A 26,096-nucleotide genomic window follows, 5' to 3' on the forward strand; every position below is an offset into this window, starting at 1 on the left:
ACCCAATTTCTTTGGGGCATTCAGTTGTACCAAATTATCTTTTTACTATAAATGTATCAGAACTGTAGCCACATGTACTGTAATCTTTTATGTATGTCCAAGAAGAAATAAAATTTATTTTTGTTTTATTTGTTAATGGTATTAGGTCTGTAGTCTCTTTATATTGTTCAAATGTTCTCCAGTGACCAGGGAATCTGCTTTATGTAAGATTTAAAAGTAATGTATTTAAAAATATTTGAAATACGCACAGATGCTTAAATGAATAAAGAAACATAAGCAAAATAAGTAAAGCAATTAAATGTTATAATTATAGTTTATAATAACAAGATTTAGCAGGTTGAAGAATGGATTCGAACACAAGATTCCTTAGAAAGTAAACAAACAATCTGTAAGGTCGTACATGCATGTTGAAGTTTATTAAGGTATACACAAATCATTTACATAGATTTTCATATATAACAGCATATGTGTAGAGAACCTAGGATAAGTAATTTTATATATGTACAGGTATACATAAGTATAATGACCATACATAGTTTTACGTATGTGTAAATTAACCATCAGGATAACCCCAAAAAAGTCAGTGATATTTTTATTGTGATACTTGTAATATCTTAGTATTCAGTTCTCTTGTATTCATTGTGACCTCCTAAATTTACACTTTATTGTTATTGCCTTATTAATCTTAAGCTAGTCTAGGCCTGTATACCTTATATATGAAATGTAGATATTATTATTATTATTATTATTAAATGCTCTGCATATATAGGGGCTTTCGGCATCTACACCCAAATGTCCTTCTCTGTACAAACATTGTGTCATACTGAGATAAACTATTATTATTATTATTATTATTGTTATTATTATTATTTAAATAAAGCCTTGCTGCAATGACATTGTACTGTGGTCGTCTTCTACCCTTAAATTAAGCATCAGTGTCAAATTTCCCCTGTTTTCCTGCCCTGGGACATTGTTCCTCATCATAGAGTACCGCTGCTGGGTAGCTGCTTCAGGTGCTATACATCACCTCCCCTCAAGGAAGGTTCCTTGATTTTGGTGAGGGGCTCTTGATTTAGGGAATTGAATCTGTGCTCCAGTTCCCTGAATTAAGCCTGAATGCCTTCCACATCCCCCCCAGGCGCTGTATAATCCACCGGGTTTAGCGCTTCTCCCTTGATTATAATAATAATAATATACATCACCTAGACCCCGAGAAAGTCTGTTTTGTTGACTCAGTAGGTTTATTTAGGTACAGCTCCACATAAATACAGTTATCATACCTAGTAATATACGTATGTGTAAATTACCCAACAGGATAACCCAAAACAATCAAAGTGACTTATTTCAGGTGAGTAGACTTCTGGTCCTAGGCTGCGATGGGGGGTCAGTCAAACCCTAATTAGGAATGGGTTATTTCAGTTTCTCTTTTATGGTTGCAGCATTAAGGTACACATATGTAATGAGTGCACCTTAATGCTGCTACCATGAGGCAAAATGAGAAGTCAGTGTGCCAGTCAGTTTTACAGTAATAAACCATGGAAATGATAAAATAAAATTTATTTTAAATATCAGTATCTATAAATCGTTGATGTCCGTGCCAGATAGATATGTTTTATCAGGTTTTTCTTTATCTGAAATCATAGGTAAAGTATACAAAACTAATGATGCTGTAATTTTCAGGGTTAAAATATACAAAATTTTGACAAAAGTAGACAATTGGGAAGTGTATATTCCTGTATAATAAATGACTTGGCTTATAATTCAGGACTAGGCTTTTATGTTACTCTTTAAATTTTGTAAACTTAGCTGATGTTTCCTAACACTATGCCCATATTAGGACCTCAGTGGAAATAAGTCACTGACTTTTTTGAGCTATCCAAGGAAATTTACACGTTACTATGTATGGTAATTGTATTTACGTAGGCCTAAATAAACTTACTGTTTACCTTCCATCTACTGATAGTTAATTTTCACATAATTATACTATAGTATTATAAAAAAAATTGGCCTTAACTGTGAAATGATTCATCACCAGTGAATTGTGTTACACACTTGTGCTCACAGAGCCTTCCCATGATGATTAGATTGCCTGAAATGCTCTGCATACTAATGGCTTTCTTTTGTGCCTAACAATGTTTTATTACATGTAAACTACATTATTTTTTGTACTGCATGAAAATAAATAAAAATTTGAATTAGAATTTGAATTTGAAAGGTAGGAAGGTTCAGAATGATGGAGAACTTTTTCCAGGCCTTTTGCTTCAAGGAGCATCTTGCTTCCAGTATATTTCTTTGTAAATCTACATGTATAATCATTCACCATCTTTTATCTAGTAAATTATGTCATTTGTATAAAGACTTGGCATTTACTCATAATAATATATTGGATAGAATTTTTACTAACGCTCATTAGTGATCTTTGCAGGGTGTATGAAGCGCAAGAATGCTAGCTCCGGTATTTACATTGAATCTCAACCAGAAAATAGTACCAGGACGAGTGTGCATAGGCAAATATGATGGTGCTCACTCCTGCCTTACAGCCTCCACTACTGCAGATAAAGTAAAATTTACTTTCTACTTTGAACACTATTGCTACTTACGTAGAGTCATGAACAAAAGCCCTGTTGAATGCATGAGAGCTTAAACTACTGGAGTCAGTGTATATTTTTTTTTATTATTTACTGTATTGTACAAAAATCATTATGGCACAGGACAAATTTTGTACAGTATTATAATCACTTAAATTGTCTCCAGTAAATGATAACATTTCACAACAAAAATCAGTACTGTACTGATTAAATGTATGCAAACTAAGGCATGCTGCCAAGCATACATACAAATATGGGTTTTACTTGACTAAATATATAAGATGAAGAAAGCATTTCTTGGGTTTCGAACCCTGAAGAGTTGCCTCTTCTCTTCTTTTCTGAGAATGTGACCTTCAATAGCAGATTAACACTCACTTACTTATTTACTGTTATTAAAGAGAGGCAACAGGTGTAAGGAGATTCTAGTAAGTCTCACCTCATCTGGGATTATAACTCTGGGTCTTTTCAGGTGTGAGCCAAAAAAAATTACATTGAATAATTCTCAGTACAGTACAGGTATAGTTAATTTAATTACATTCCCAAATTAATTTTTGGCCCCTTAACTTTAACCCTTAAATTGTCCAAACGTAGATCTATGTTTTTTTTAGGTACAACTTTCAAATGGAGAAAATAAAGGTTGGAGCGTTACACACGGAGATGCAGATCTACGTCTGGACAGTTTAAGGGTTAAATAACACTTTTGATTAGAAAACAAAGGTGGGCATCTGTTTATATGATTTCTTACACAAGTAAGTGCACACAGAAGAATGAAACTCATGTGTGGGTTATTTGTGTATTGTTCCAGTCACAGTATTGTGCCTATATTTAACAAATAAACATTTTGCAGGTGTTCATCCACAACTCTCATCAGCGGCTTGGTGTAGCAGGAGGCCGTATGTCTCTCAGCCAGAGTAGCGCTGAAGTCTCCCTCCTCAACATTAATCAGACAGTATCTGCAATTACTGCCGGAAAACTGACCAAGGACAGGCACAGTGATATCTTAGTTGTGGGAACACCAACTAATGTTTTAGCTTATGATGTTCAAAATAATTCAGATGTGTTTTATAAAGATGTAAGTTTCTCTGCCTTTATTTTTTTAATACAAATCTCTTTTCAGGATTTAATGGCCTGTACTATAGGAAAATATACCATAAAAATCTAATTATTATAGCTATCTGATATAAAGTATTCTTATATGTTTGGATATTGCTTTAATAATACTATATATACTCTGAAAATAATGTTTATCATGTACTGTACCAGAGAAAATAGCAACTTCTTGCAAAAATTTGCTCAAGAAAAAACTTCAGTATCAGCGCTCATTAATAGAACTTTTAGATTATTATTATTATTATTATTATTATTATTATTATTATTATTATTATTATTATTATTATTATTATTATTATTATTATTACTACTATTATTATTATTACATACAGGTGCTCCTCAACTTATGATAGGGTTACTTTCCGACAAACCCATTGTAAGTCAAAAGTATTGTAAGTTGAATATGAATATATGATAAATAAGTAAATAAATAACTACTGTCATTGAATAAGTAAACAAACAGATAATTACTGTAACCAACTAAATACCATTATTGAAAATTAAATAAATGAATACAAGTTGCAGACTTGCTGCCTTCATGCTGGGTAATTATCTTAAATTTCATCTCCAAAGTAATTGCTCTTGTACCATTGTAAAGTCAAAATATTGTAAGTTGACGAGCACCTGTATTTTGCTGTACTGTGCATGTGTATACAGTATGAGGAAGTAGAAGATATGAAGGGATTGATTGATCATATCTGATACTGTATACCCTTTTCTTCAATTTTTTCTCCCCACAGTATTGAGTGGGTAGTAGTGCCATTGATCTGGCCTACTCCTTAAAAAATACAGTATAATGTATTAAGGTGTTATCATTGTTCTGATGAGTTACAAAAATAATGTTTGAAAAAAGTCATTTTGATGAACTCACTATAGTTCTATAGCCTTTTCAATTGACTTGGAAAAATCATAACACGATTGTAAATAAGTCATGGAATGGGCTTGCCGTGGGTTCAAATCTTTCCCATTCCGTGAGTTCACAGACTTCTCCATTACACCATCACCCTTTTGACAACATGATCAAATAAAAGTAGGTAAAATAGGAAAGAGGAGAAAATTAATATTAATTAACTGTACTTCAACAGGTATCTGACGGAGCAAATGCCATCACTATTGGTCAGTTAGGCCATCATTCATTTCCTCTAGCTCTCATTGGAGGAAACTGTTCCATACATGGTTTTGATAGTGAGGGGAATGACCCATTTTGGACAGTGACTGGCGACAATGTTTCATCCCTGACTCTTGCTGATTTCGATGGAGACGGAGAGAATGAGGTAAACACCATAATGTATTTTGCAAAGTTATCAAGAACTCTAGTAAATAAACCCCTCTCATGGTGTAAGGGAAGAGCTCTTAAGACAAGGAACTAGAGCTACTCTATCCTTCTGTGGATCAGACCTGATTACCTCCTATTTCCCCTGTACTGTGTGGCTCCTATGGGTTTAAAGGTTCATCATGAATATAATAATCTAGTGAAGAAAGTCTTACATGATGTATGAGTAGTATTATGAAAAACAGTTTTCTTTAATATGAATAAAGAATACAGTAGAGGTGTAAAAATATTATATATGTACATTTTATGTAAGTTAAATTTTTTGGCTAATTACTATTTATTTTACAGCTTTTGGTAGGTTCTGAGGATTTCGAAATAAGGGTTTTCAAGCAAGAAGAGATTTTATATGAGATGTCGGAAACGGAAGCAGTGACTGCATTGTGCCCCATGCAAGGTTCTCGTTTTGGCTATGCTCTTGCTAATGGTACTGTCGGTGTTTATGAGAAGCTTGCAAGGTGGTGGAGAATTAAGGTAATTTATTAGTAATTACTGCTTTTTTTTGTGTGTCTTAATGAAGCATATTATGAGTTTCCCTTTCAGTTTTTAAAAGACCAAATCCATTACTGTATTTTTATTGTACTCTTGTAATTGACAGCAGATTAACTCTTCTTGTCATTGTATTTCCTCTTGTGACAGAAACCTTCATGGGGACTGTCATTGTTTGCATAATTCAGCATACAATGGCAACAGGTTCCTTATGGTAGTAGTAGTAGTAGTAGTGGATAAGACATTCTGTGCCATTTTGGCTGTTGGTGAGAGCCAGACTTAAGTACTGCTTCCATAGCAGGACCTCTATACAACCATCATCTTCACCTGTCTGAGAGATTACATTGGTGCAGCAGCTTTTTTATGTTAAAACAATGAATAACCTGATGGTACTAGCACTTTGTAAATCATACAACTCAATTTGCTGAAGAATTTGAATTTTACACACAATTTTGCTTGTAAATAACCACTCTGAAAAAATAGTGAAACTCCAAGCACTTTCATGATTTCTCACGAAAGTGCTTTGTGTTTCACTATTTTTTCACTGTGGCTATTCTGTATATTGTAATATCATCTGTTTACTCTGATCTTATTGCATAATTTTGCATATGGACAATTTTAATAGCTTACAACATTGTACTAAAAAAATATGAATGTGGATAAAATGAAAAATTGATATTTGTAAATTTAATGTCATGAAGAAAGAAAAGCTAATAGAAGAGAATTTGATATTGGTTAATGAGGAAAAAGTCTTTGACAGATATTGTAATGTTGAGTTTTTATGTTCACCAAACCATGACAGGCTGCAGTGTGAGTATAGTGCTATTCTTTGATCTCTTTCAAAAGGTAGGGAAATGTGTGTGGAGTTAAATTATATAGTACATATTTAGCTTCATTTTTATTATATTAAAATTCGCTTTATGTACAACATGTACTGTAGTAAATACAGCCTCTCCTCACTTAATGACGGAATTCCATTCCTAGGACCACATCGTTAAACAAATTTGTCGCTAAGTGACGAGCATACTATAATGGTAGTGGGTTTGTGTCAACCATCTTTGATATTGCTTTAATGTCACCTTTGCACCATTTATAACACTTCTGGTATGTTTTTAAAAGTTTATACAGTGGTGTACTGTATACTGAAATAAACAGAATAGAGGAAATCAGCTCTAATATACATTATTTAGTTATGAATACTGGTCAGAGAGCCCGCTGTAAGTCTGAGGCATCGGTAAACAAGTACATCACTAAATGAGAAGAGGCTGTATTAATTTTTATTTTCTTTTAGTCTAAGAACCAGGCGATTGCAATCTACAGTTATGATCTTGATGGTGATGGTGTTCCTGAATTGATCACTGGCTGGAGCAATGGCAAGATGGATGCTAGGAATGATCGTAGTGGAGAAGTTGTTTTTAAGGTCAGATTATGTTTGATTCTCTAGTATATGTGCATATATGTTATACTGACTCTGTCCTATGATTTGCTGCATCCTTTGTGGATCTGTCTGGCAATACATCCTCCCCTAAGTATCTAAATGGCCAACTTGCTTCCTCTTGTACCTTAGCTAGCCCCTCTCTGGCAATACATCCTCCCCCAAGTATCTAAATGGCCAACTACATAGTCCTGTCTGGTAATACCCTAAGTATCTAAATGGCCAACTTGCTTCCTCTTGTACCTTAGCTAGCCCCTGTCTGGCAATACATCCTCCCCCAAGTATTTCAATGGACATCCTCCCCCAAGTATCTCAATGGCCAACTTGCTTCCTCTTGTACCTTAGCTAGCCCCTCTACCAACCTCTGCAGTTTGTTTCAGAATCTTCCAGTAAACAGCAATTGTGGCAACTGCCACAGTATATCAGAGTCCTTATCTTTTAAGACTACATCATTCCCTAATACTAGCAATTACATCTTAAATGATAATAATGATAATAGAGGAGGGGTTGTTGAGGTGGTTCGGACATTTAGAGAGGGTGGAACAAAATAAAATGACTTGGAAGGCATATAAATTTGTGGTGGAAGGAAAGCAGGATAGGGATCCTAGGAAAAGTTGGAGGGAGGGGGTAAAGGAGGTTTTGTGTGCAAGGGGCTTGGACTTCCAACAAGCGTGCGTGTGTTAGATAGGACTGAGTGGAGACGAATGTTTTTTTATGACTTGACCAGCTGTTGGAGTGTGAGCAAAGTAACTTTTATGAACGGATTCAGGGAAATTGGTTAGCTGGACTTAAGTCCTGCAGGTGGGAAGTACAGTGCCTGAGCTCTGAAGGAGGGGTGTTGATATGTAGTGTAGGCAAGCCTCTGGCAAGACAGTGGTGGAGTGAATGATGATGGATGTGTTTCTTCTTTTTCGTGTTACCCTGCCTCAGTGGGAAACAGCCTATGTGTTAACAAAATAAAACAAAACGAAAACTAATAATGAAATTATTTTATTATTATTGTTATTTTTATTTTTATTTAGAAAATGCAGAACAAGTTGTATATGAAGAAACAAAACATTGCAGAAGAAGCTCTCCCTGAGGCAGTGTTTTTCACTCTTTGTAGATCTTAATCAAATCATGACCTGATAAAACTCTAAACAAACAAACTATATTTATTTCTTTGTGTAATATACAAAGTGTAGTTTACATATAATAAAATATTGTTAAGCACAAAGAAAGCAGCAAGCATGCATGTGCATTTCAGGCAGAGTAATCCTAATGCTTACACATTACTACACAGCAAAACATTGCCCCCCCAGTGAAAGCTTGTTTAGTAATATGTCTTTTCTTTGCTGTTGTCAGCAGTTTGCTGTTTTGAATCAAGCTGGGTATGATTTAAAACAAAAAAAAGTGTGGTGATAGTACAGTGTTACTATAAATGCCATGGTATGCACAGCATTTTCAACAAAATAAAAGATAAGATAAAAAACTCACTTGAAATTTATATGATATTCAGAGTGCTGTATACATAATACTATAATACAGTATGTAATTTATTGAACAGATCTAGTGCTTATACATTTTAAGGTGAGGTTATATAGAAAATTGACATGAATAATAAGGACGTGTTAAGCAACACTGGTGGCATCACAAGGATATCTAAGACTCGTTCTTTGCTAGAAAACATTTTTCTTTTCTACATTACCCTGGGCCTCATTTACTTTGCAATAACTATAGCTTTCAACAGTTTACCACCTATTCCATACATCTGTTACAATTTACCACCTATTCTATACATTTGCAATGGTTTATCACCTATTTCATTTATTTGCAGCAGTTTGCTACCTGTTAAGTAAGTAAGTTTATTCAGGTATATACAAATACAGTTACATAGAATTATCATACATAGCAGCATATGTGTAGAGAACCTAGGATAACCCAAAAAAGTCAGACAGAGTGACTTATTTCATACATTTGCAACAGTTTGTCACATAGCTTTCTCATTCATCCTATCACTTGCCATTTCCAAATCCATAAATGCATCACTTTCCCTTTTCTAGTTACTACCCTTGATCCACACATCCCTTTTCCTTCATTTATTAACCTTGTGCTTCTTCAGTCACATACATATTGTCTTTCCAGTCATTTGCTCGGCTTATAATTTTTGCTCTTACTTTACATCATTCATTCCAGCACTGTATCTTTTGAAATAAACATGTATAATTTTTATCTTTTAAATAGATGGTTGTAATACATTATACTAATCAAACAAATTCTTCTCAGGACAACTTTCCGTCAACTATAGCTGGTATAGTGGAAGGAGACTATCGCATGGATGGCAAAAATCAACTCATTTGTTGCTCAGTTGATGGTGAAAGTGAGTTTTCACATAAATAGTTTATAAATGTTTTATTATGATGTATTTTTGTATAAAATACCTGCAATTGTGGTTTGGCTGATTTAACTTTTATAATATTTTTGGGTTTTTAGTTGTAAATTTTTGAAGTTTAAGAGGATGAGCAAAACATTTAAACATTTAATTTGAGAGACTTAACCATAAAATATAGATTAAGAATGATTAAAAAACATGTTTTTAATTTGTTTACTTATAAGGACTGAATGTATAAGGCAAGAAGTAATGTATTAAAATCAATAGACAAAGGAAAGAAAGTGATGGAAGGATAAAAAAATACTTCAAAGAAATTTTAAATATCTCATGATATATTGCTGGAATAGATGAGTGACAGACACTTTATAATACAGCCTCTCCCCACTTAACAACGGAGTTCCATTCCTAATGCCACTTCGGTAAACAAATTCGTCACTAAGTGAGGAGTATAAAATGTTGGTAGTGGGTTTGTGTCAGCCATCTTTGATACTGTTTAAATGTCATCTTTGCACCATTTATAATATTTTTGGTATATTTTTAAATGTTTATACAGTAGTGTCCTGTATATGTAATAAACAAAGTAGAGGAAATCAGCTCTGATATCCATTATTTAGGTTTTTTTTTTTTTTATTATCACACTGGCCGATTCCCACCAAGGCAGGGTGGCCCGAAAAAGAAAAACTTTCACCATCATTCACTCCATCACTGTCTTGCCAGAAGGGTGCTTTACACTACAGTTTTTAAACTGCAACATTAACACCCCTCCTTCAGAGTGCAGGCACTGTACTTCCCATCTCCAGGACTCAAGTCCGGCCTGCCGGTTTCCCTGAATCCCTTCATAAATGTTACTTTGCTCACACTCCAACAGCACGTCAAGTATTAAAAACCATTTGTCTCCATTCACTCCTATCAAACACGCTCACGCATGCCTGCTGGAAGTCCAAGCCCCTCGCACACAAAACCTCCTTTACCCCCTCCCTCCAACCCTTCCTAGGCCGACCCCTACCCCGCCTTCCTTCCACTACAGACTGATACACTCTTGAAGTTATTCTGTTTCGCTCCATTCTCTCTACATGTCCGAACCACCTCAACAACCCTTCCTCAGCCCTCTGGACAACAGTTTTGGTAATCCCGCACCTCCTCCTAACTTCCAAACTACGAATTCTCTGCATTATATTCACACCACACATTGCCCTCAGACATGACATCTCCACTGCCTCCAGCCTTCTCCTCGCTGCAACATTCATCACCCATGCTTCACACCCATATAAGAGCGTTGGTAAAACTATACTCTCATACATTCCCCTCTTTGCCTCCAAGGACAAAGTTCTCTGTCTCCACAGACTCCTAAGTGCACCACTCACTCTTTTTCCCTCATCAATTCTATGATTCACCTCATCTTTCATAGACCCATCCGCTGACACGTCCACTCCCAAATATCTGAATACGTTCACCTCCTCCATACTCTCTCCCTCCAATCTGATATTCAATCTTTCATCACCTAATCTTTTTGTTATCCTCATAACCTTACTCTTTCCTGTATTCACCTTTAATTTTCTTCTTTTAGGTATGTACTGTATATTGCAATAAACAAAGTAGAGGAAATCAGCTCTGATATCCATTATTTAGGTATGCATACTGGTCAGAGACTTAGCGACAAGTATGTCGCTAAGTGAGGAGAGGCTGCATATTAAAGCTATATTTTATAGTTTTATTATGTTATAGTGGAAAACTATGGGAAACAGTAAAAGAATCCATGTAACCGGATATTTTTTTTTTTTTACGAAGTTCGGGGTTACCAGTCGTCCTCACCTGAGAGCCGGTATTCCATGATGGATTCAAATATTGAACAGGAAACAATTCGAGAATTGAGTCAGAGACGCCACAACCTTCTGCTAGAGTTAAAAAATTATGAGGAAAATCAGCGCATGGGATCATCTGGAGAGATTCTTTCAGGAAAGCCTTCTACTGCGGGGGACCAAGTCGGAGTCATTCCAGTAAGTTGCCACGTGATTAATGCTAAGCAGGTTATCGGAGGCCAGTAGTTAGGTAAATTAGATGTGTTAAAGACAGATCAACCAAGGCAAAACTTTCATAATCAAAACCATAAGGATTGTGAAATGATTTTAACCCGTAAGCGGTCCAAACGTGTATATACGTTTTTTCAACATTTGAAAGTATGTAAAAAAAGTAGATCTTCTTTTTGTTTTTTTTACATTTGAAAATGTGTAAAAAAACTTTGATCTACTTTTTTTTTTTGTTACATTTGAAAATATGTAAAAAAAACGTAGATCTACTTTTGTAGCACTACACATGTGAACGTAGATCTGCTTGGACCGTTTACGGGTTTAATCATGCAAAATATTAGTTTTTTCTTAACATAGGTTCTCTAGTGCAGAAGAATACTCTTAGTTTTTAATTTGTCCCAATATTTTGGATCAGAATCTTCAGAGTCTGATAGTCTTTATATGTAATTTTGTATATATTTTTTATATTTTAAAATAAAACACTTTTTATCTTAAAACATAATCATGTTCTCTTTAGATATTGTTTAACATGCTGACCATCTCCCACCGAGGCAGGAGTAACTTATGTTCAATTTTACATGTCCAATATTCTTTAGTAGTATATCTCCAAAATTTCTAGGTAGTAGGTTGGTAGACAGCAACTGCTCAGTTAGGTGCTACCGTCATGCCAAGTGAGTGTAAAACAGAAGTATGTAATTGTTTTACATGAAGGTAGGATTGCTGGTGTCTTTTATCTGTCTCATAAACGTGCAAGATTTCAGGTACATCTTGCTACTTCTACTTATACATACTTATGTCACACTACATGTGCATGTACAAACATATATATACACACACCCCTCTGGGTTTTCTTCTTGTTTCTTACTAGTTCTTGTTTATTTCCTCTTATCTCCATGGGGAGGTGGAACAGAATTCTTCCTCCATAAGCCATGTGTGTCATAAGAGGCGACTAAAATGCCAAACGCAAGGGGCTAGTAACCCCCTTCTCCTGTATGCATTACTAAATTTAAAAAGAGAAACTTTGCTTTTTCTTTTTGGGTAGCCCTGCTCTGGTGGGATACGGCCAATACATCGCAAGAAGAAAATCTCCAAAATTCAAGATGTAACTTCTGTTAAGATATTTTTTTGGTTGTTCTTATCAAGCATTAGCTTCCTGTGTCATCTGTGACTTTTCATACTTTCAGCCATTGTTCTTCCCTCAACACCTTATTTCCTTTTCATCTTTCACTTCAGCCATGTAGCACTGACTGACCCTTATGGGTTTGTCATTTTTTTTTTCTGAAGATGATGGTAATCTAAGTAGCTATTGTGTATGGTCAGTCTTTTAACTTATTTACTGTAGCTGTTATCATATCCAGACGTCTAAAAGCATTTTTGGAATACTGTATGTAACTGTAACTGTATTGAACAGATATTTAACCAATTTTTTTATATCTGCTATAGGGTATTTCATTGTACCATCTCATTCAATGCTCTCTGAAGTCCTTGCTGTTCCAATATTTTGCTATTTCATACACTTACATTCACTTAAGTGTTTCACACTGTACTAAATCTTGTCAGAAATTCAACACTGTAATTATGATCCCTATTGACCTCTAACAATCTGGAACACATTTTACATATCACTCTACATTCATTTTATTTTTGTCAACATTTATACTATATATGTTTGCTGCCATTCAGTTTTTCTAAGTTCTTAATTGTATTTAACTAGTTTGAGGTATTTTCTGTTATATTTTATTTGTACATAATGTCAGTTGTTCATGGTCAGAATTGCCCAAGATTTTAATTTATAGATTTTGTTTGATTTTCAGGCCAATACTCAACTGCAGACTGGCCTTGCTATTAATATGGGAAGTGAAGATAAAAATATACCAGTAAGTACATGTATGAGAACTACATCTGCTGTTAGCTTTTGAGCCTTTGTTTGGTCATGAAGTGCAGTGTGAACATTAGGAATCAGAGGATTCAGACATGACATCAAATATTGAAGTAAAGTTATAACATTTCTTTATGCTGTTTAAATTGTAATTGTTTATTTGTTAGCCTCACGTGGAAATTGCATTAGCCACTACAAATGATACAATAATTCGTGCTGTCATCATATTTGCTGAAGGCATCTTTGAAGGAGAAAGCCACGTGTTTCATCCCCGGGAATCAGCGCTCAGCAGCAACATAAGGGTACCTTTGTACCCTCCAAAGGTGACTGTTTTGTGTATAATTATTGTATATAAATTAATAGGGTTCTTAAAATCTTTCTAATTATATACAACATCTAAGCTACTATTGGCAGAAAGGTGGGCTAGTGCAAGTATGGATAGTGAGGGGAGGGGGAGGTTGAAGAGGGATGGGATAGTTTTAGAAATGCAGTGTTAGAAATGTGGGGCAGAAGTTCGTGGCAATAGGAGGGTGGGTGCAGGAGGAAAGAAGAGTGATTGGTGGAATGATGAGAAAAGGGTGCAGTAAAAGAGAAAAAGGTAACTTATGACAGGTTTTTACAAAGCAGAAGTGATATAAGAAGGGCAGAGTATATAGAAAGTAAAAGAAAGGTGAAGAGAGCAGTGAGAGAGTGCAAAAGGAGAGCAAATGATAGAGTGGGAGAGGCACTGTCAACAAATTTTGCTGAGAATAAGAAAAAAATTTGGAGTGAGATAAACAGATTAAGAAAGCCTAGGGAACAAATGGATTTGCTAATTAAAAACAGAGTAGGGGAGTTAGTACATGGGGAGATGGAGGTACTGGGTAGAAGGCAGGAATATTTTCAGGAACTTTTAACCCTTTGACTGTTTCAGGCCCCTCTCTGAAACTGTCATTCTATGTCGCTCAATTTTTGAAAAAAAAAAATTATTTTTTCTTATGAAATGATAGAGAATCTTTTCCCGATGGTAATGACACCAAAAGTTCGAAATTTGGTCGAAAACTCGTGGAATTATGCTCCCGCGAAGTTAGCGGTCTCGGCGACATATGCATATCGGCGATTTCGCCGACTTTGAGCCCAATTTTCAGCCAATTCCATTGTTCCAGTTGACCAAACTCATAGCTATTTCTTTAGAACTACATTTTATCTATCAGCTGAGTACAAGAAACCTCCCATTTACTAATTTGGACTACCCAATATGGTGGTCAGAAATTGGCAATTTGGCCAATTTCACGCAAAATAAAAAAGATGCCAATTTCAAAATAGGGTCCAGAATAAACAAGGTAGACATTCGTGGCACTAAAATAACATATGCTCTGTTCATTAGTCACATCTCTAGGCCCCTCTTATATTATTATTGCTTTCTATTTTGATTTTTTATTCATACAAAAAAATACAAAATTTACTGTTATGCAGACGACTGCATTATTGTAAAAATGGTATAAATAATATCAGTGCACTAGTGAAAGAATATTAGACTCCCCAGTTGACGTGTATTGGACGTGTGGTGTGATTTATTTACTCTTGAACATTGGTAAAAATCGAACATTTCCGCTACTTTGAGCTCAGTTTCAAGGTCGTTTTCATCGTAAAAGTAATGAAAATCATCTCTATTTCTGTAATATGTTTTCCATTTTATCACCTAAGACTATGAAAACGCGAATACAACGATAAATACTATACGAAAATACACCTCAAAGTCGGCGTTTTATTCCAAAAAAACGATCAGAGTTTTTTTTTTCTCATTACGCAATGTGTGCTGCAGGATTTTTTTTATGTGGTGCACACTGACCACACAGACCCATTCTCTCACATGTGGGCCTACCAGCTTTCTCCCACTTGATTTGAATCCGCTAGAATTATTGAGTATATATACGTCAGAAACATTGGCTCGTAAGACGTATTTATACGTCGAAAACAGTCAAAGGGTTAAATGTTCTTGAAGAAAGGTAGGCAGTAATTTCATGCACTGGCCAGGGAGGTATAACTTCTTTTAGGAGTGAAGAAGAGCAGGATGTGAGTGTGGGGGAGGTGCATGAGGCATTACGTAGAATGAAAGGGGGTAAAGCAGCTGGAACTGACTGGATCAAGACAGAAATGTTAAAAGCAGGGGGGATATAGTGTTGGAGTGGTTGGTATTTTTGTTTAATAAATGTATGAAAGAGGGGACAGTACCTAGGGATTGGCAGAGAGCATGTATAGCTCCTTTATATAAATAGACGGGGGACAAAAGAGATTGTAAAAATGATAGTTTACTGAGTATACCAGGTAAAGTGTATGGTAGAGTTATTATTGAAAGAATTAGAGGTAACACAGAGAGCAGGATTGCAGATGAACACGAAGGCTTTAGAATGGGTAGTGGATGTGTAGTTCAAGTGTTTACATTGAAGCATATATGTGAACAGTATTTAGATAAAGGTAGGGAAATTTTCATTACATTTATGGATTTAGAAAAGGCATATGATAGAGTGGATAGGGGAGCAATGTGGCAGATGTTGCAAGTGTATGGAATAGGAGGTAGGTTATTGAAAGCAGTGAAAAATTTTTACGAGGATAGTGAGGCTCATGTTAGAGTGTGCAGGAGAGAGGGAAATTATTTCCCAGTAAAAGTACACCTTAAACAAGGATGTGTGATGTCACCATGGTTGTTCAATATATTTATAGATGGGGTTGTAAGAGAAGTGAGCACTTGGGTGTTGGCAAGAGGTTTGGGGTTAAAAGATAAAGAACCTAACACAAAGTGGGAGTTGTCACAGTTGCTCTTTGCTGATGACACTGTTTTTGGGAGATTCTGAAGAGAAGTTGCAGAGGTTGGTGGATGAGTTTGGTAGGGTATGTAAAAGAAGAAAATTAAAAGTGAATACATATAGGAAAGAGTAAGATGATGAGGATAACAAAAAAAAAAAATAGGTAACAAAAGATTGGATATCAGATTGAAGGGAGAGAGTATGGAGGAGGTGACTGTATTCAGATATTTAGTAGTGGACGTGTCAGCAGATGGGTCTATGAAAGATGAGGTGAATCATAGAATTGATGAGGGGAAAAAGGTGAGTGATGTACTTAGGAGTTTGTGGAGACAAAGAATTTTGTCCATGGTAGCAAAGAGGGGGAATGTATGAGAGTATAGCTATACCAATGCTCTTATATGGGTGTGAAGCATGGGTGGTGAATGTTGAAACAAGGAGAAGGCTGGAGGCAGTGGAGATGTCATGTCTGAGGGTAATGTGTGGTGTGAATATAATGCAGAGGATTTTTAGTTTGGAAATTAAGAGGAAGTGCGGGATTGCCAAAACTATTATCCAGAGGGCTGAGGAGGGGTTGTTGAGGTGGTTCAGACATGTAGAGAGGATAGAAGAAAATAGAATGAATTCAAGAGTGTATAAATCTGTAGTGGAGGGAAGGCGGGGTACAGGTCGGCCTAGGAAAGGTTGGAGGGAGGGGGTAAAGGAGGTTTTGTGTGTGAGAGGCTTGGGCTTCCAGCGAGCATGCGTGAGCATGTTAGATAGGAGCGAATGGAGACAAATGGTTTTTAGGATTTGATATGCTGTTGGAGTGTGAGCAGGGTAATATTTATGGAGGGATTCAGGACTTTAGTCTGGCAGGTCGGACTTGAGTCCTGGAGATATGGGAAGTACAATGCCTGCACTCTGAAGGAGGGGTGTTAATGTTGCAGTTTTATAATTGTAGTGTAAGCATGCCTTTGGCAAGACAGTGATGTAGTGAATGATGGTGAAAGTTTTTCTTTTTCTGGCCACCCTACCTAGGTGGGAAACGGCTAATGTGTTAATAAAAAAATAAATAAAAATATTGCATAAATTCTTCAACATTATTGGGAACATTTATATTTCGTACCTGTTGAAAGAAAACTTTTTTGACAAAGCAAGAACTAAAAGAACACAACCTAATGCAACCTAAGAGAACATAATAAAACCTAATCTAGATTTTGAGTAAAGTACAGTACTAACGTAGGTTAAGTTATTTTTTTTTTTTTTACCAAAAAATGTATTTTTCAGATTTAAGTTCAGTGAATTTCCAGGCCTGCCATTTAATTATGGAATAATCAACAATTTAGCCAGTTCTTTGTCTTTGCCAGTATGGCAAGGAGCACTGTCTTCCATACAAAAATTGCCCTGGCATTTCTCGAATCTGTCAGGCAAATTCATGTAATCTGCTAAAGGTGTACTTATGGGCATTTGCATTTATGACACCTACTGTATACTAAGAATTGTATTTATTTTTCTGTCTCCTTATATTTCTCATTACTTTCTAATATTTTTTTGATTTCCTGTACAGTATTTTAAGAATTCTGTATTACTGTATCACTTATACTTCAGTCACAGTTCTCACACATTTTTATTGTTTTTGTTGAATTCCCTTAGCAAACCTTTGGCTAATCTTTTCAGCATATCACTACAAACTGGCATAGTGCCAGATAAGTGGAAAATGGCAAATGTGATAGCTGCTTTCAAAGCAGGTGACAGGTTCTTAGCTTCAAACTATAGACCAGTAAGCCTAACCTCCATAGTGGGAAAATTTATGGAATCACTAATTATCGAGGCAATTTGTAGCCATCTTGAAAGACATAAATTGATTAATGAATCTCAGCACAGTTTTACAAAAGGGCATTCCTTCCTTACAAATTTATCAACTTTTTTCACTAATGTATTTGAGGAGGTAGAGCATGGTATTGAATATGATATTGTATATATGGACTTCAGTAAGGCTTTTAATAGAGTCCCACATCAGAGACTATTAAGGAAAATTAAGGCACACTGAATAGGAGGAGAAATTTTTTCCTGGATAGAGGCATAGTTGACAGATAAGCAACAGAGAATTTGCACCTATGGGAAGAAATCAGGGTGGGGGAGCGTCACGCGTGGTGTTCCACAGGGGTCAGTGATGGACACCTTGTTGTTCACAATCTACATAACGACATAGATGAGGGAATAAACAGCGACATAAGCAAGTTTGCCGAAATAGGCCATCAAATTCATTCTAATGAGGGCATAAGAGCACTCCAGGAAGATTTGAATAGACTGATGCAGTGGTTGGAGAAGTGGCAGATGCAGTTTAATATAGACAAATGCAAAGTTCTAAACATTGGACAGGAAAGTAACCATGCCACATATGAACTAAATAATGTAGATCTTAATATTACTGATTGCAAAAAGGATTTGGGAGTTCTGATTAGCAGTAATCAAAAACCAAGACAACAGTGCAAAAGTGTAAGCAATAAAGCGAACAGAATTATTGGATTCATATCAAGAAGCATAAATAATAGGAGTCCCCAGGTTTTTCTTCAACTCTGTATATCTTTGGTTAGAACTCATATAGATTATGCTGCACAAAGTTGATCCCATGTATCAGAAATCTTCCTTATGAGGATAGGACGAAGGCCTAGAAAGGTGTGAATTAGGGGGGGATATGATTGAGGTGTATAAATGGAAAACAGGAATAAATGAAGGGAATGTAAATGGCATGCTAAAATTATCTAGCCAAGACAGGACTCGCAGCAATGGTTTAAGTTGGAAAAATTCAGATTCAGGAAGGATATAGGGAAGTGCTGGTTTGGTAACAGAGTTGTGGATGAGTGGAACAAACTCTCGAGTACCGTCATAGAAACTAAAACGTTGTGTAGTTTTAAAATTAGGTTAGATAAATACGTGAGTGGATGTGGGTGGGTGTGAGTTGGACCTGACTAGCTTGTGCTAATGGGTCTGATTCTGTGCTCCTTCCTTAAGTGGATGTGACCTGACCTGACTAGGGTGGGTCATTGGCTTAAACTGGTGGGAGACTTGAACCTGCCTCGCATAGGCCAGTAGGCCTGCTGCAATGTTCCTTCTTTATGTTCTTATGAAAACTTGAGCTTGTCTTTGTGGTAGGATGTTCCAGTTGACCTGCACATCAAAGCCATGGTGGGATACAAGGCATCATTACATTATCACGTGTTTGAATTGACTCGTCAACTTCCACGCTTTTCAATGTATGCTCTCTGCACCACGCCAGTCACCGAACCTCAGGGATATGTCAAGTTCAAACTGACAGAGAGAGTTGCAAGGGTATGTTACATATTTAAAGTGCTGTATAGCATTGATATAGTGCAGACAGTGGATTGTCAATATATAATCAATGATTGTACAGAATATAATAGGATAAAAATACTTGAGGGATAAAGTTGTGAGATGAATAACTTTGTGGAGATGCCATTTTTAAATACTGTTCAGTATATTACTTATTGTATATATTTTTTTATTTTGCAGTGAGCCTTTTTTTTTTATATTAACAGACTAAAGTCTTAGATAAAATGATTGTTAGCAAAAGTATGCACAATATTATAATGGTAAAGATCAGAATCCAAAGAAATTAATTCCAGTATGATCATATGAATGGTCTTACGTAACATCAATCTCAAACTCAAATTCAGATTCTTATTCAGAAACACTATGTTTAGGCAAAGATGTATAAATCCTTGATGACAAAATTAATGCTGCAGGAATAAAATAGAAAAGTAATTTTTACTTTAATTCAGTATATGCTACCTCATGAATCAAGCCTGCAAAAATATTTTTCCAGATTGTTATGTGGATAAATTCAAGTTTTCTGCTCTTGGATGATCTACAAGCAGATGATGAAGGTGTACTTGACGTTTCCTTCGTGTCATTGCGTTCGAATATGCCTCTCATTGTTCAAGCCACTCCACAGTGTGAGATCACTGTACGCACTGACAATATGGACTTGGCTGGGGATATTATGCAAGCTCTCAGTAATTATCTGAACTTGGAAGACCTGCAGGTAAGACTGCCATTCTTGAGAGCGTATAGTATCTTCCTTTAGTTTATCACTGATCATAAAATTGTTTGTACAAATGTTTTGCCAAGTGTAGTGAACAACATGAAGTCTAATGAAATATTGGTTCATGCAGTTAGCTAGTGGCCAAAAAATTCTGAGGATTATATGGATTGTAATCTATGTTCAGAGTATTTATGATATATTTATAGTATAATACCTGTATTGTGCTGAGAGTAATTTTTTTTTCAACACACCAGCCATCTCCCACTGAGACAGGGTGACCTGAAAAAGAAGAAGCTCTTCATTTTACATTTAGCAGTTTATACAGGAGAAGGGGTTACTAGCTTCTTGCTCCCAGCAGTTTAGTCACCTCTTATGACATGCATGGCTTATGGAGGAAGGATCTAAGAGTGCAATATTTTGATAATTTTTATTTATATTTTTAAACTAGGTAGAGGCAGATTTCCCATCTGAGCTGGAGCAGCTTGGCTCAGTGTTGGAGCGTGTGGAAGAGTACCATGCTACACGTCAGCGTCTTTCAGCAGAGATGGCAGATCACTCAGGAGTTATCCGTACCTTAGTGGTTAGAGCAGAGGATGCAAGGCTTATGTCTGACATGTTAGTGAACTTTTTCTCATGTTTGCTTTCTTATTGCATTACTGTATTTATTTTGTACTAAGTAATTAACAATATGTTAATTCCCTGTACTGTATATGTACATTTTGTATAGTTAAACCCCACTGAGCACCATTTCACCTTTTTCCACCATTCCCACTGTATTGTTGGTAATGTTATCTGTCAACCATATGTATAATGTTTGCTTTCGTATCCCAGTGAGCATTTTATACCCTCCCTTGTCCTCGTACCCAAAAAAACGAGATCAGTTGTGCTCAGTTATTAGTCTAATGGCTCACTCTGTGTGTAAATGTATGTAGTTTTACACAGATAACTTACCCTTAGGAGGCTCTGTCTCCTAAGTGCAGGTTATTTGTGTATTGTTCCTACCATGGTATTGTGCTTTTTTATTCTTCATATAGTTTTGCATGTTTCTCCACCATTTGCTGTTAGTAACTGAAGACAGTGGCTACACACAGCAGCAAATATTTCCTGTACAAGTTAGTGAAGAAACTAGACAATTTTCTTTTGAATTTTAAATGAAATTATATTATATGTGGGTGAAAAGGAAGAGGATACCTTCGTGCCATGAGAGAAGCTTCCACAGTCATTAAGTATTTTGTTTTAATTTTTCACAACACAGCATACAATACCGACAAATTGATAAGTAAGACACATGTGCAACAGTTAGGTATCTTTATTCCAAAACATTTTGCCTACACTGTAGGCTTCTTCAGTCGAATATAGAAGAGCCAGCAGAACTCCCTCCAGCAACCACCTCTCAAGCAAATCACTCAAAGCAATTAATTTATTAAATAAAATAGTAATAAAACTTTTCTCCTCAGGCAAAGTATGCGTCATTGGTATGGTGAACTATACAACCTCAACAAGGACCTGATAAGTGGATACAAGATCCGTTGCAATAATCACCAAGAGCTACTCAACTGTCTGAAGCAGGTCAACCAGACAATACAGAAAGCTGGAAGACTCAGGAGTAAGTGAATTTTTTAAAAATTTCCTTGCATTTTCATGATGATCAATGTATGAGCATGGCTCCTGTTATAATATTGATATAATATTTTGTCTTCTTGTGATGGAGGGAATGACTAGTACTGTAATATCTGATCTTGAATTGTTATCTTTATATTTTAGTGTTATATGGCTCTATATCTCTCTTCTGTTGTTACTTCACTGGCTCTTCCTCACAGAAAGTTGGGTGTTGTATACTCCTTCCTCATATATAATATGGACATAAAATATTCTCATCAGTCTCTTCTCGCATATGCTATACTTGTGTGGGCATAGTCTGAACTGGTCCTGCCTCATAATTGGCTGACTGGGTTTGCTCCTTCCTAGTTGCATAGGCTCAGTCATACCTGTTGTTAACCCTTTCATTGTCCAGATCCCCGATCTGAAACTTGTCCACAGCATTCAAGAATTTTCAAAAAACTTTTTTGTTATTTTTTCTTATGAAATGGTAAAAAATCTTTATCTGAAGGTAAAAAAACAAAAAGTACGAAATTTGATGGAAAAATTGACGAAATTACGCTTTTCCGACTTTTGCTGTGTCAGAGATATTTACGCATAGGTGATTTTGTCCACTTCATGTCCTATTTTAGGCCAATTACATTGTTTCAGCAGACCAAATTCTTATTGATTTCACTAATATGTCTTCCATTTTATCAATTGAGCACAAGAAACTACCCAGTCACTATTTCAACTACCCAATAAAGTGATCAGAAATTGGTAATTTGGCCAGTTTCACACAAATTTCAAAATACATGTACTACTCCAGTTTCAAAATAGGGTCTAGAATAAACAACGCAGGCATTCCTGACACAAAAATAACATTTCCTTTGTTCATTAGTTACATTTCCAGGCTTTATATATGAATTTCATTTTGATTTTTTTTAACATGTTGGCTGTCTCTCACCAAGGCAGTGTGACCCATAAAGAAACCCTCCCCCCCCAAAAAAAGAAAAAACTTTCATCATCATTCAGTACTTTTACCATCATTCATACATAATCAGTCTTTACAGAGGCTCGCAGATATGACAGTTTAGATGTCTCTCCAAACAGCTAGTATCCCAAATCCCTCCTTTAAAGTGCAGGCATTGTACTTCCCACTTCCAGGACTCAAGTACCCTCATAAAATATTATCCTACTCGCACTCCAACAGTTCATCAGATCCCAAAATCATTTGTCTCCATTCACTTCTATCTAACACACTCATGCACACTGGAAATCCAAGCCCCTCGCCCACAAAACCTCCCTTATCCCCTCCCTCCAGCCTGTCTTAGGACTATCCCTACCCCTGCCTTCCTTCCCTTACAGATTTATGCACTCTCCAAGTCATTCTACTTTGTTCCATTCTTTCTAAATGACCAAACCACCCCAACAACCCCTCTTCAGCCCTCTGGGTAATACTTTTAGTAACTCTACACCTCCTAATTTCCACACTACAAATTCTCTGCATAATATTTATACCATACATTGCACTTAGACATGACATTTCCACTCCCTTCAGCCGCCTCCTTGCTGCAGCATTTACAACCCATGCTTCACACCCATATAAGAGTGTTGGCACCACTATACTCTCGTACATTCCCTTCTTTTCCTTTATAGATAATGTTGATATTTTATTCACACAAAAATTAGAAGATTTATTTTCGTGCAATATTGTAATAAGTGTATAAATAATATCAGTACATTCATGAGCACATATTAGACCCACCAGCTGGACGTGTATTAGATGAGTGATACGATTTGTTTATTCTTGAATATCAGCAAAAATCAAACATTTCTGCTACTTTGAGCTGAATTTCAAGCTATTTTCAGTCGTGAAACAAATCAAAATTATCTCTATTTCTGTAATATATCTTCCATTCTGTCAAATGAAACCAAGAAACTGAGAATACAACCATACGAAAGTATGTACACCGCAGAGTTACTGTTATAAACCAAAAACATTGTCACAGTTTTTATTTCTTGTTATGCACTGTGTGCTGCAAGATTTTTTTTATATGGTGCACACTTACTGCATAGACCCATTCTCTCATATCTAGGCTCAGATTTACTGCTCACAGCTTACCTGAGTGAGCTGAGCTCATGGCATAGTACTATGGCACCAACAGTGATCTCAAACCCTTAGTACTACTGCACGGACAATGAAAGGGTTAAGCTGTACATGATGACTGGTTGCACCTCCTCATTGTTCAGGTCATTTCATTTCCTGACATCCCTGAAACCTTTATGTTTCTTGCTCTTTCAACTCCGGCACTGTGCACCTATTACCTACCTCAAACAGTCTTTCCCAGTTCACCTGATCAAGTCCTCTGAGTATCTTGTACATTGTTATCATGCCTCTATCGGTAGCTAATAACATAATTGAATGCTTTGCAGTCTTGTTTTTAATTTTTTTGCCAATTCTAATAGGTGTTTTAAGATTTTTCCTTGGAGTGTTGAAAGTTAAGCAGTGCAATCTCTGGAAATATTTCCTTAGGAATTTTAAACTTTTGAGCTAATAATTTTATGTACATTTCAAAAGCCAGTAACTCACACAGAAAAACAAATACAGTATGAAACTTTGCTGGGTTGTCTCAGGAAATATGTACATTGAGAAAGTACCTTGGAGAAGTGAGATGGAGAAAATAAAAACAAGAATTAAATTATATATTGCGTAGAAATGACAAAAGCACAATATGTATTTGAATCAAGGTTAAAAGCCGGGTAATGTTACAGTAGCTATCTACCACTGTGGTATGTGTAGACATGATACACCATACTTGTACATCATTACAGTACTGAGGGAAAAAGCCATTTTGTTGCTTATTAAATAAGATGCTTGTCAAGCACATTTACCATTTCTGTCTTGGATTGATAAAGCCATGGTTGGTGTAACATTTCCACAAGTGTTTCCTAAGTCTTTCACTCATTTACTTGTCAGTTATCAAAACCACTTACATAATAATCTTTGCTCATTGTTTAGTAATGATTACGTAGGTATGTGACACAAGCCAGACTACAATTTATTTATTTTTAAAATATAGCTTCCCTATGTCAGTAATATTTATTGTATAAAATCTAACAAAAGCTGTTTCTTAATACTGAAATTTCTTTTAACAGCCGGCAAATCCAAGACTGCAGTTATAAGTGCCTGTCGACAAGCAATTAAGAACAACAACGTAAATTCTCTGACCAAAATAATTCGAACGGGAAGTGCCTAAGAGAGGTTAGCAATGTTATAATGAAATAAACTGTATGTTGTAGTAATATTTGTCATGATAGAGAAGAAGGGTTTTCTTCTTAGTGAAAAGATGTGTTTAATGTATTGTAGCAAGTTTCTCCCACTTGATTCATTCAAAGTAAAAATGAATATCAAGAATCTGCAGTTAAACATTTTGTATGTCGTGTAGTTCACCTTTGAAAAAAAGATAATCTTAAATGTAGCAAAGATGATAAGCAAAATCAGATTCTGTTACTTTTAGCCAGTGATGACATTCAAGTTGTGTTTTACAGTGAAATTATTTTAGGATTATACTTGACAAACACTTTCTTTTAGTGCTGTTGAAATGCTTATAGCTGAATGCTTAATGTCAGCACAATTTATCATGTCAAACTTTTTTTTGCTTTTGATGTATGTGAAAATAATATAAAGTCCTTGTGTATCAGTTATACTAGATGTTCAGAATATGAGTTGTTTTACCACCATGATTTTTTTTGTTCCCCAATTATGGCTGCTTTTAGATTGCATCATAAAGCTACCATTGTATGATGTTAAGAGTGTCAATTAAGGATAAATGTATTCTTCTTGAGGCTTATTTAATGTTTTACACATTTAGGATAGGTAATGATAAGTGGTTTATTTTGAGGTTTAATGTTCCAAATTCACACATTTAATTAAAACTGAAGCAAAAATGAAATATAGTGAACTGATTGTTAAACCCACAGCTTTTTCACATTTGAATATAACATTGAAATGTAGCTGACATACTTTTTTTTTTAGTAACCATCTGTGACAGTTAAGCTAGTCATTGGTGTGTACAAATTTTAATCTAGTCATACAGCTACATAAGACTCTGTGGATATGTTGCTTTAGTAAAAGCAGTTGTTAAGATATTGAATGTCCATGGAAAAGTAATACATTACATCAGTGATGATTATGGTATAGATGGATAAAAGGCCCTGATGAGTATATGTTAACATACATAGTACTTATGTGATGCATTTAATAAAGTTTGAGAATCATTTAAAGCTAATAGATATCCAAGCAAATGAGTCTCCAGTATTTGTGTGTGTGTGTGTGTGTGTGTGTGTGTGTGTGTTAGCATAATTTTAAACCATTTATGTACAACTTTCTTATAATACTGTGAAAGGTTTCCTGTTTTCTTTGTCAGAAACTTATGTAAGCTAACTGAAAAGTTT

At 35.6% G+C, this 26,096-nt stretch overlaps 1 protein-coding gene across 2 annotated transcripts; it reads left to right on the forward strand.

Moving 5' to 3' along the window:
• Positions 1–355: 355 nt before the first annotated feature.
• LOC128684749 (BBSome complex member BBS2-like) lies at positions 356–25,613 on the forward strand. 2 transcript variants are annotated; one of them, XM_070104348.1, is made up of 15 exons: positions 356–422; positions 2,426–2,560; positions 3,436–3,660; positions 4,784–4,972; positions 5,320–5,502; positions 6,809–6,937; positions 9,218–9,311; positions 11,112–11,320; positions 13,165–13,227; positions 13,397–13,552; positions 19,151–19,327; positions 19,842–20,060; positions 20,509–20,675; positions 21,518–21,666; positions 24,798–25,613. In XM_070104348.1, exons 2-15 carry the CDS (start codon positions 2,444–2,446, stop codon positions 24,896–24,898), a joined length of 2,178 nt encoding a protein of 725 aa, XP_069960449.1. In that variant the 5' UTR covers positions 356–422; positions 2,426–2,443; the 3' UTR covers positions 24,899–25,613. The 2 variants fall into 2 exon arrangements, with proteins under 2 accessions (XP_069960449.1, XP_069960450.1); XM_070104349.1 differs by lacking the exon at positions 356–422 and adding an exon at positions 943–1,056.
• The last annotated feature ends 483 nt before the right edge of the window (positions 25,614–26,096 follow it).

The sequence above is a fragment of the Cherax quadricarinatus genome, chromosome 5 (genome assembly GCF_038502225.1).
Source record: "Cherax quadricarinatus isolate ZL_2023a chromosome 5, ASM3850222v1, whole genome shotgun sequence".
NCBI classification, from domain to species: Eukaryota; Metazoa; Arthropoda; class Malacostraca; order Decapoda; family Parastacidae; genus Cherax; species Cherax quadricarinatus.

What these genes read in the sequence shown, in the direction of transcription:
- LOC128684749 (XM_070104348.1), top strand. Translation starts at nt 2,444, where the DNA reads ATGCTAGCTCCGGTATTTACATTGAATCTCAACCAGAAAATAGTACCA. An exon ending in CCTCCACTACTGCAGATAAA is followed by an intron (nt 2,561 to 3,435) that starts GTAAAATTTACT and finishes AACATTTTGCAG; the next exon opens with GTGTTCATCCACAACTCTCA. An exon ending in GAAAGCTGGAAGACTCAGGA is followed by an intron (nt 21,667 to 24,797) that starts GTAAGTGAATTT and finishes TTCTTTTAACAG; the next exon opens with CCGGCAAATCCAAGACTGCA.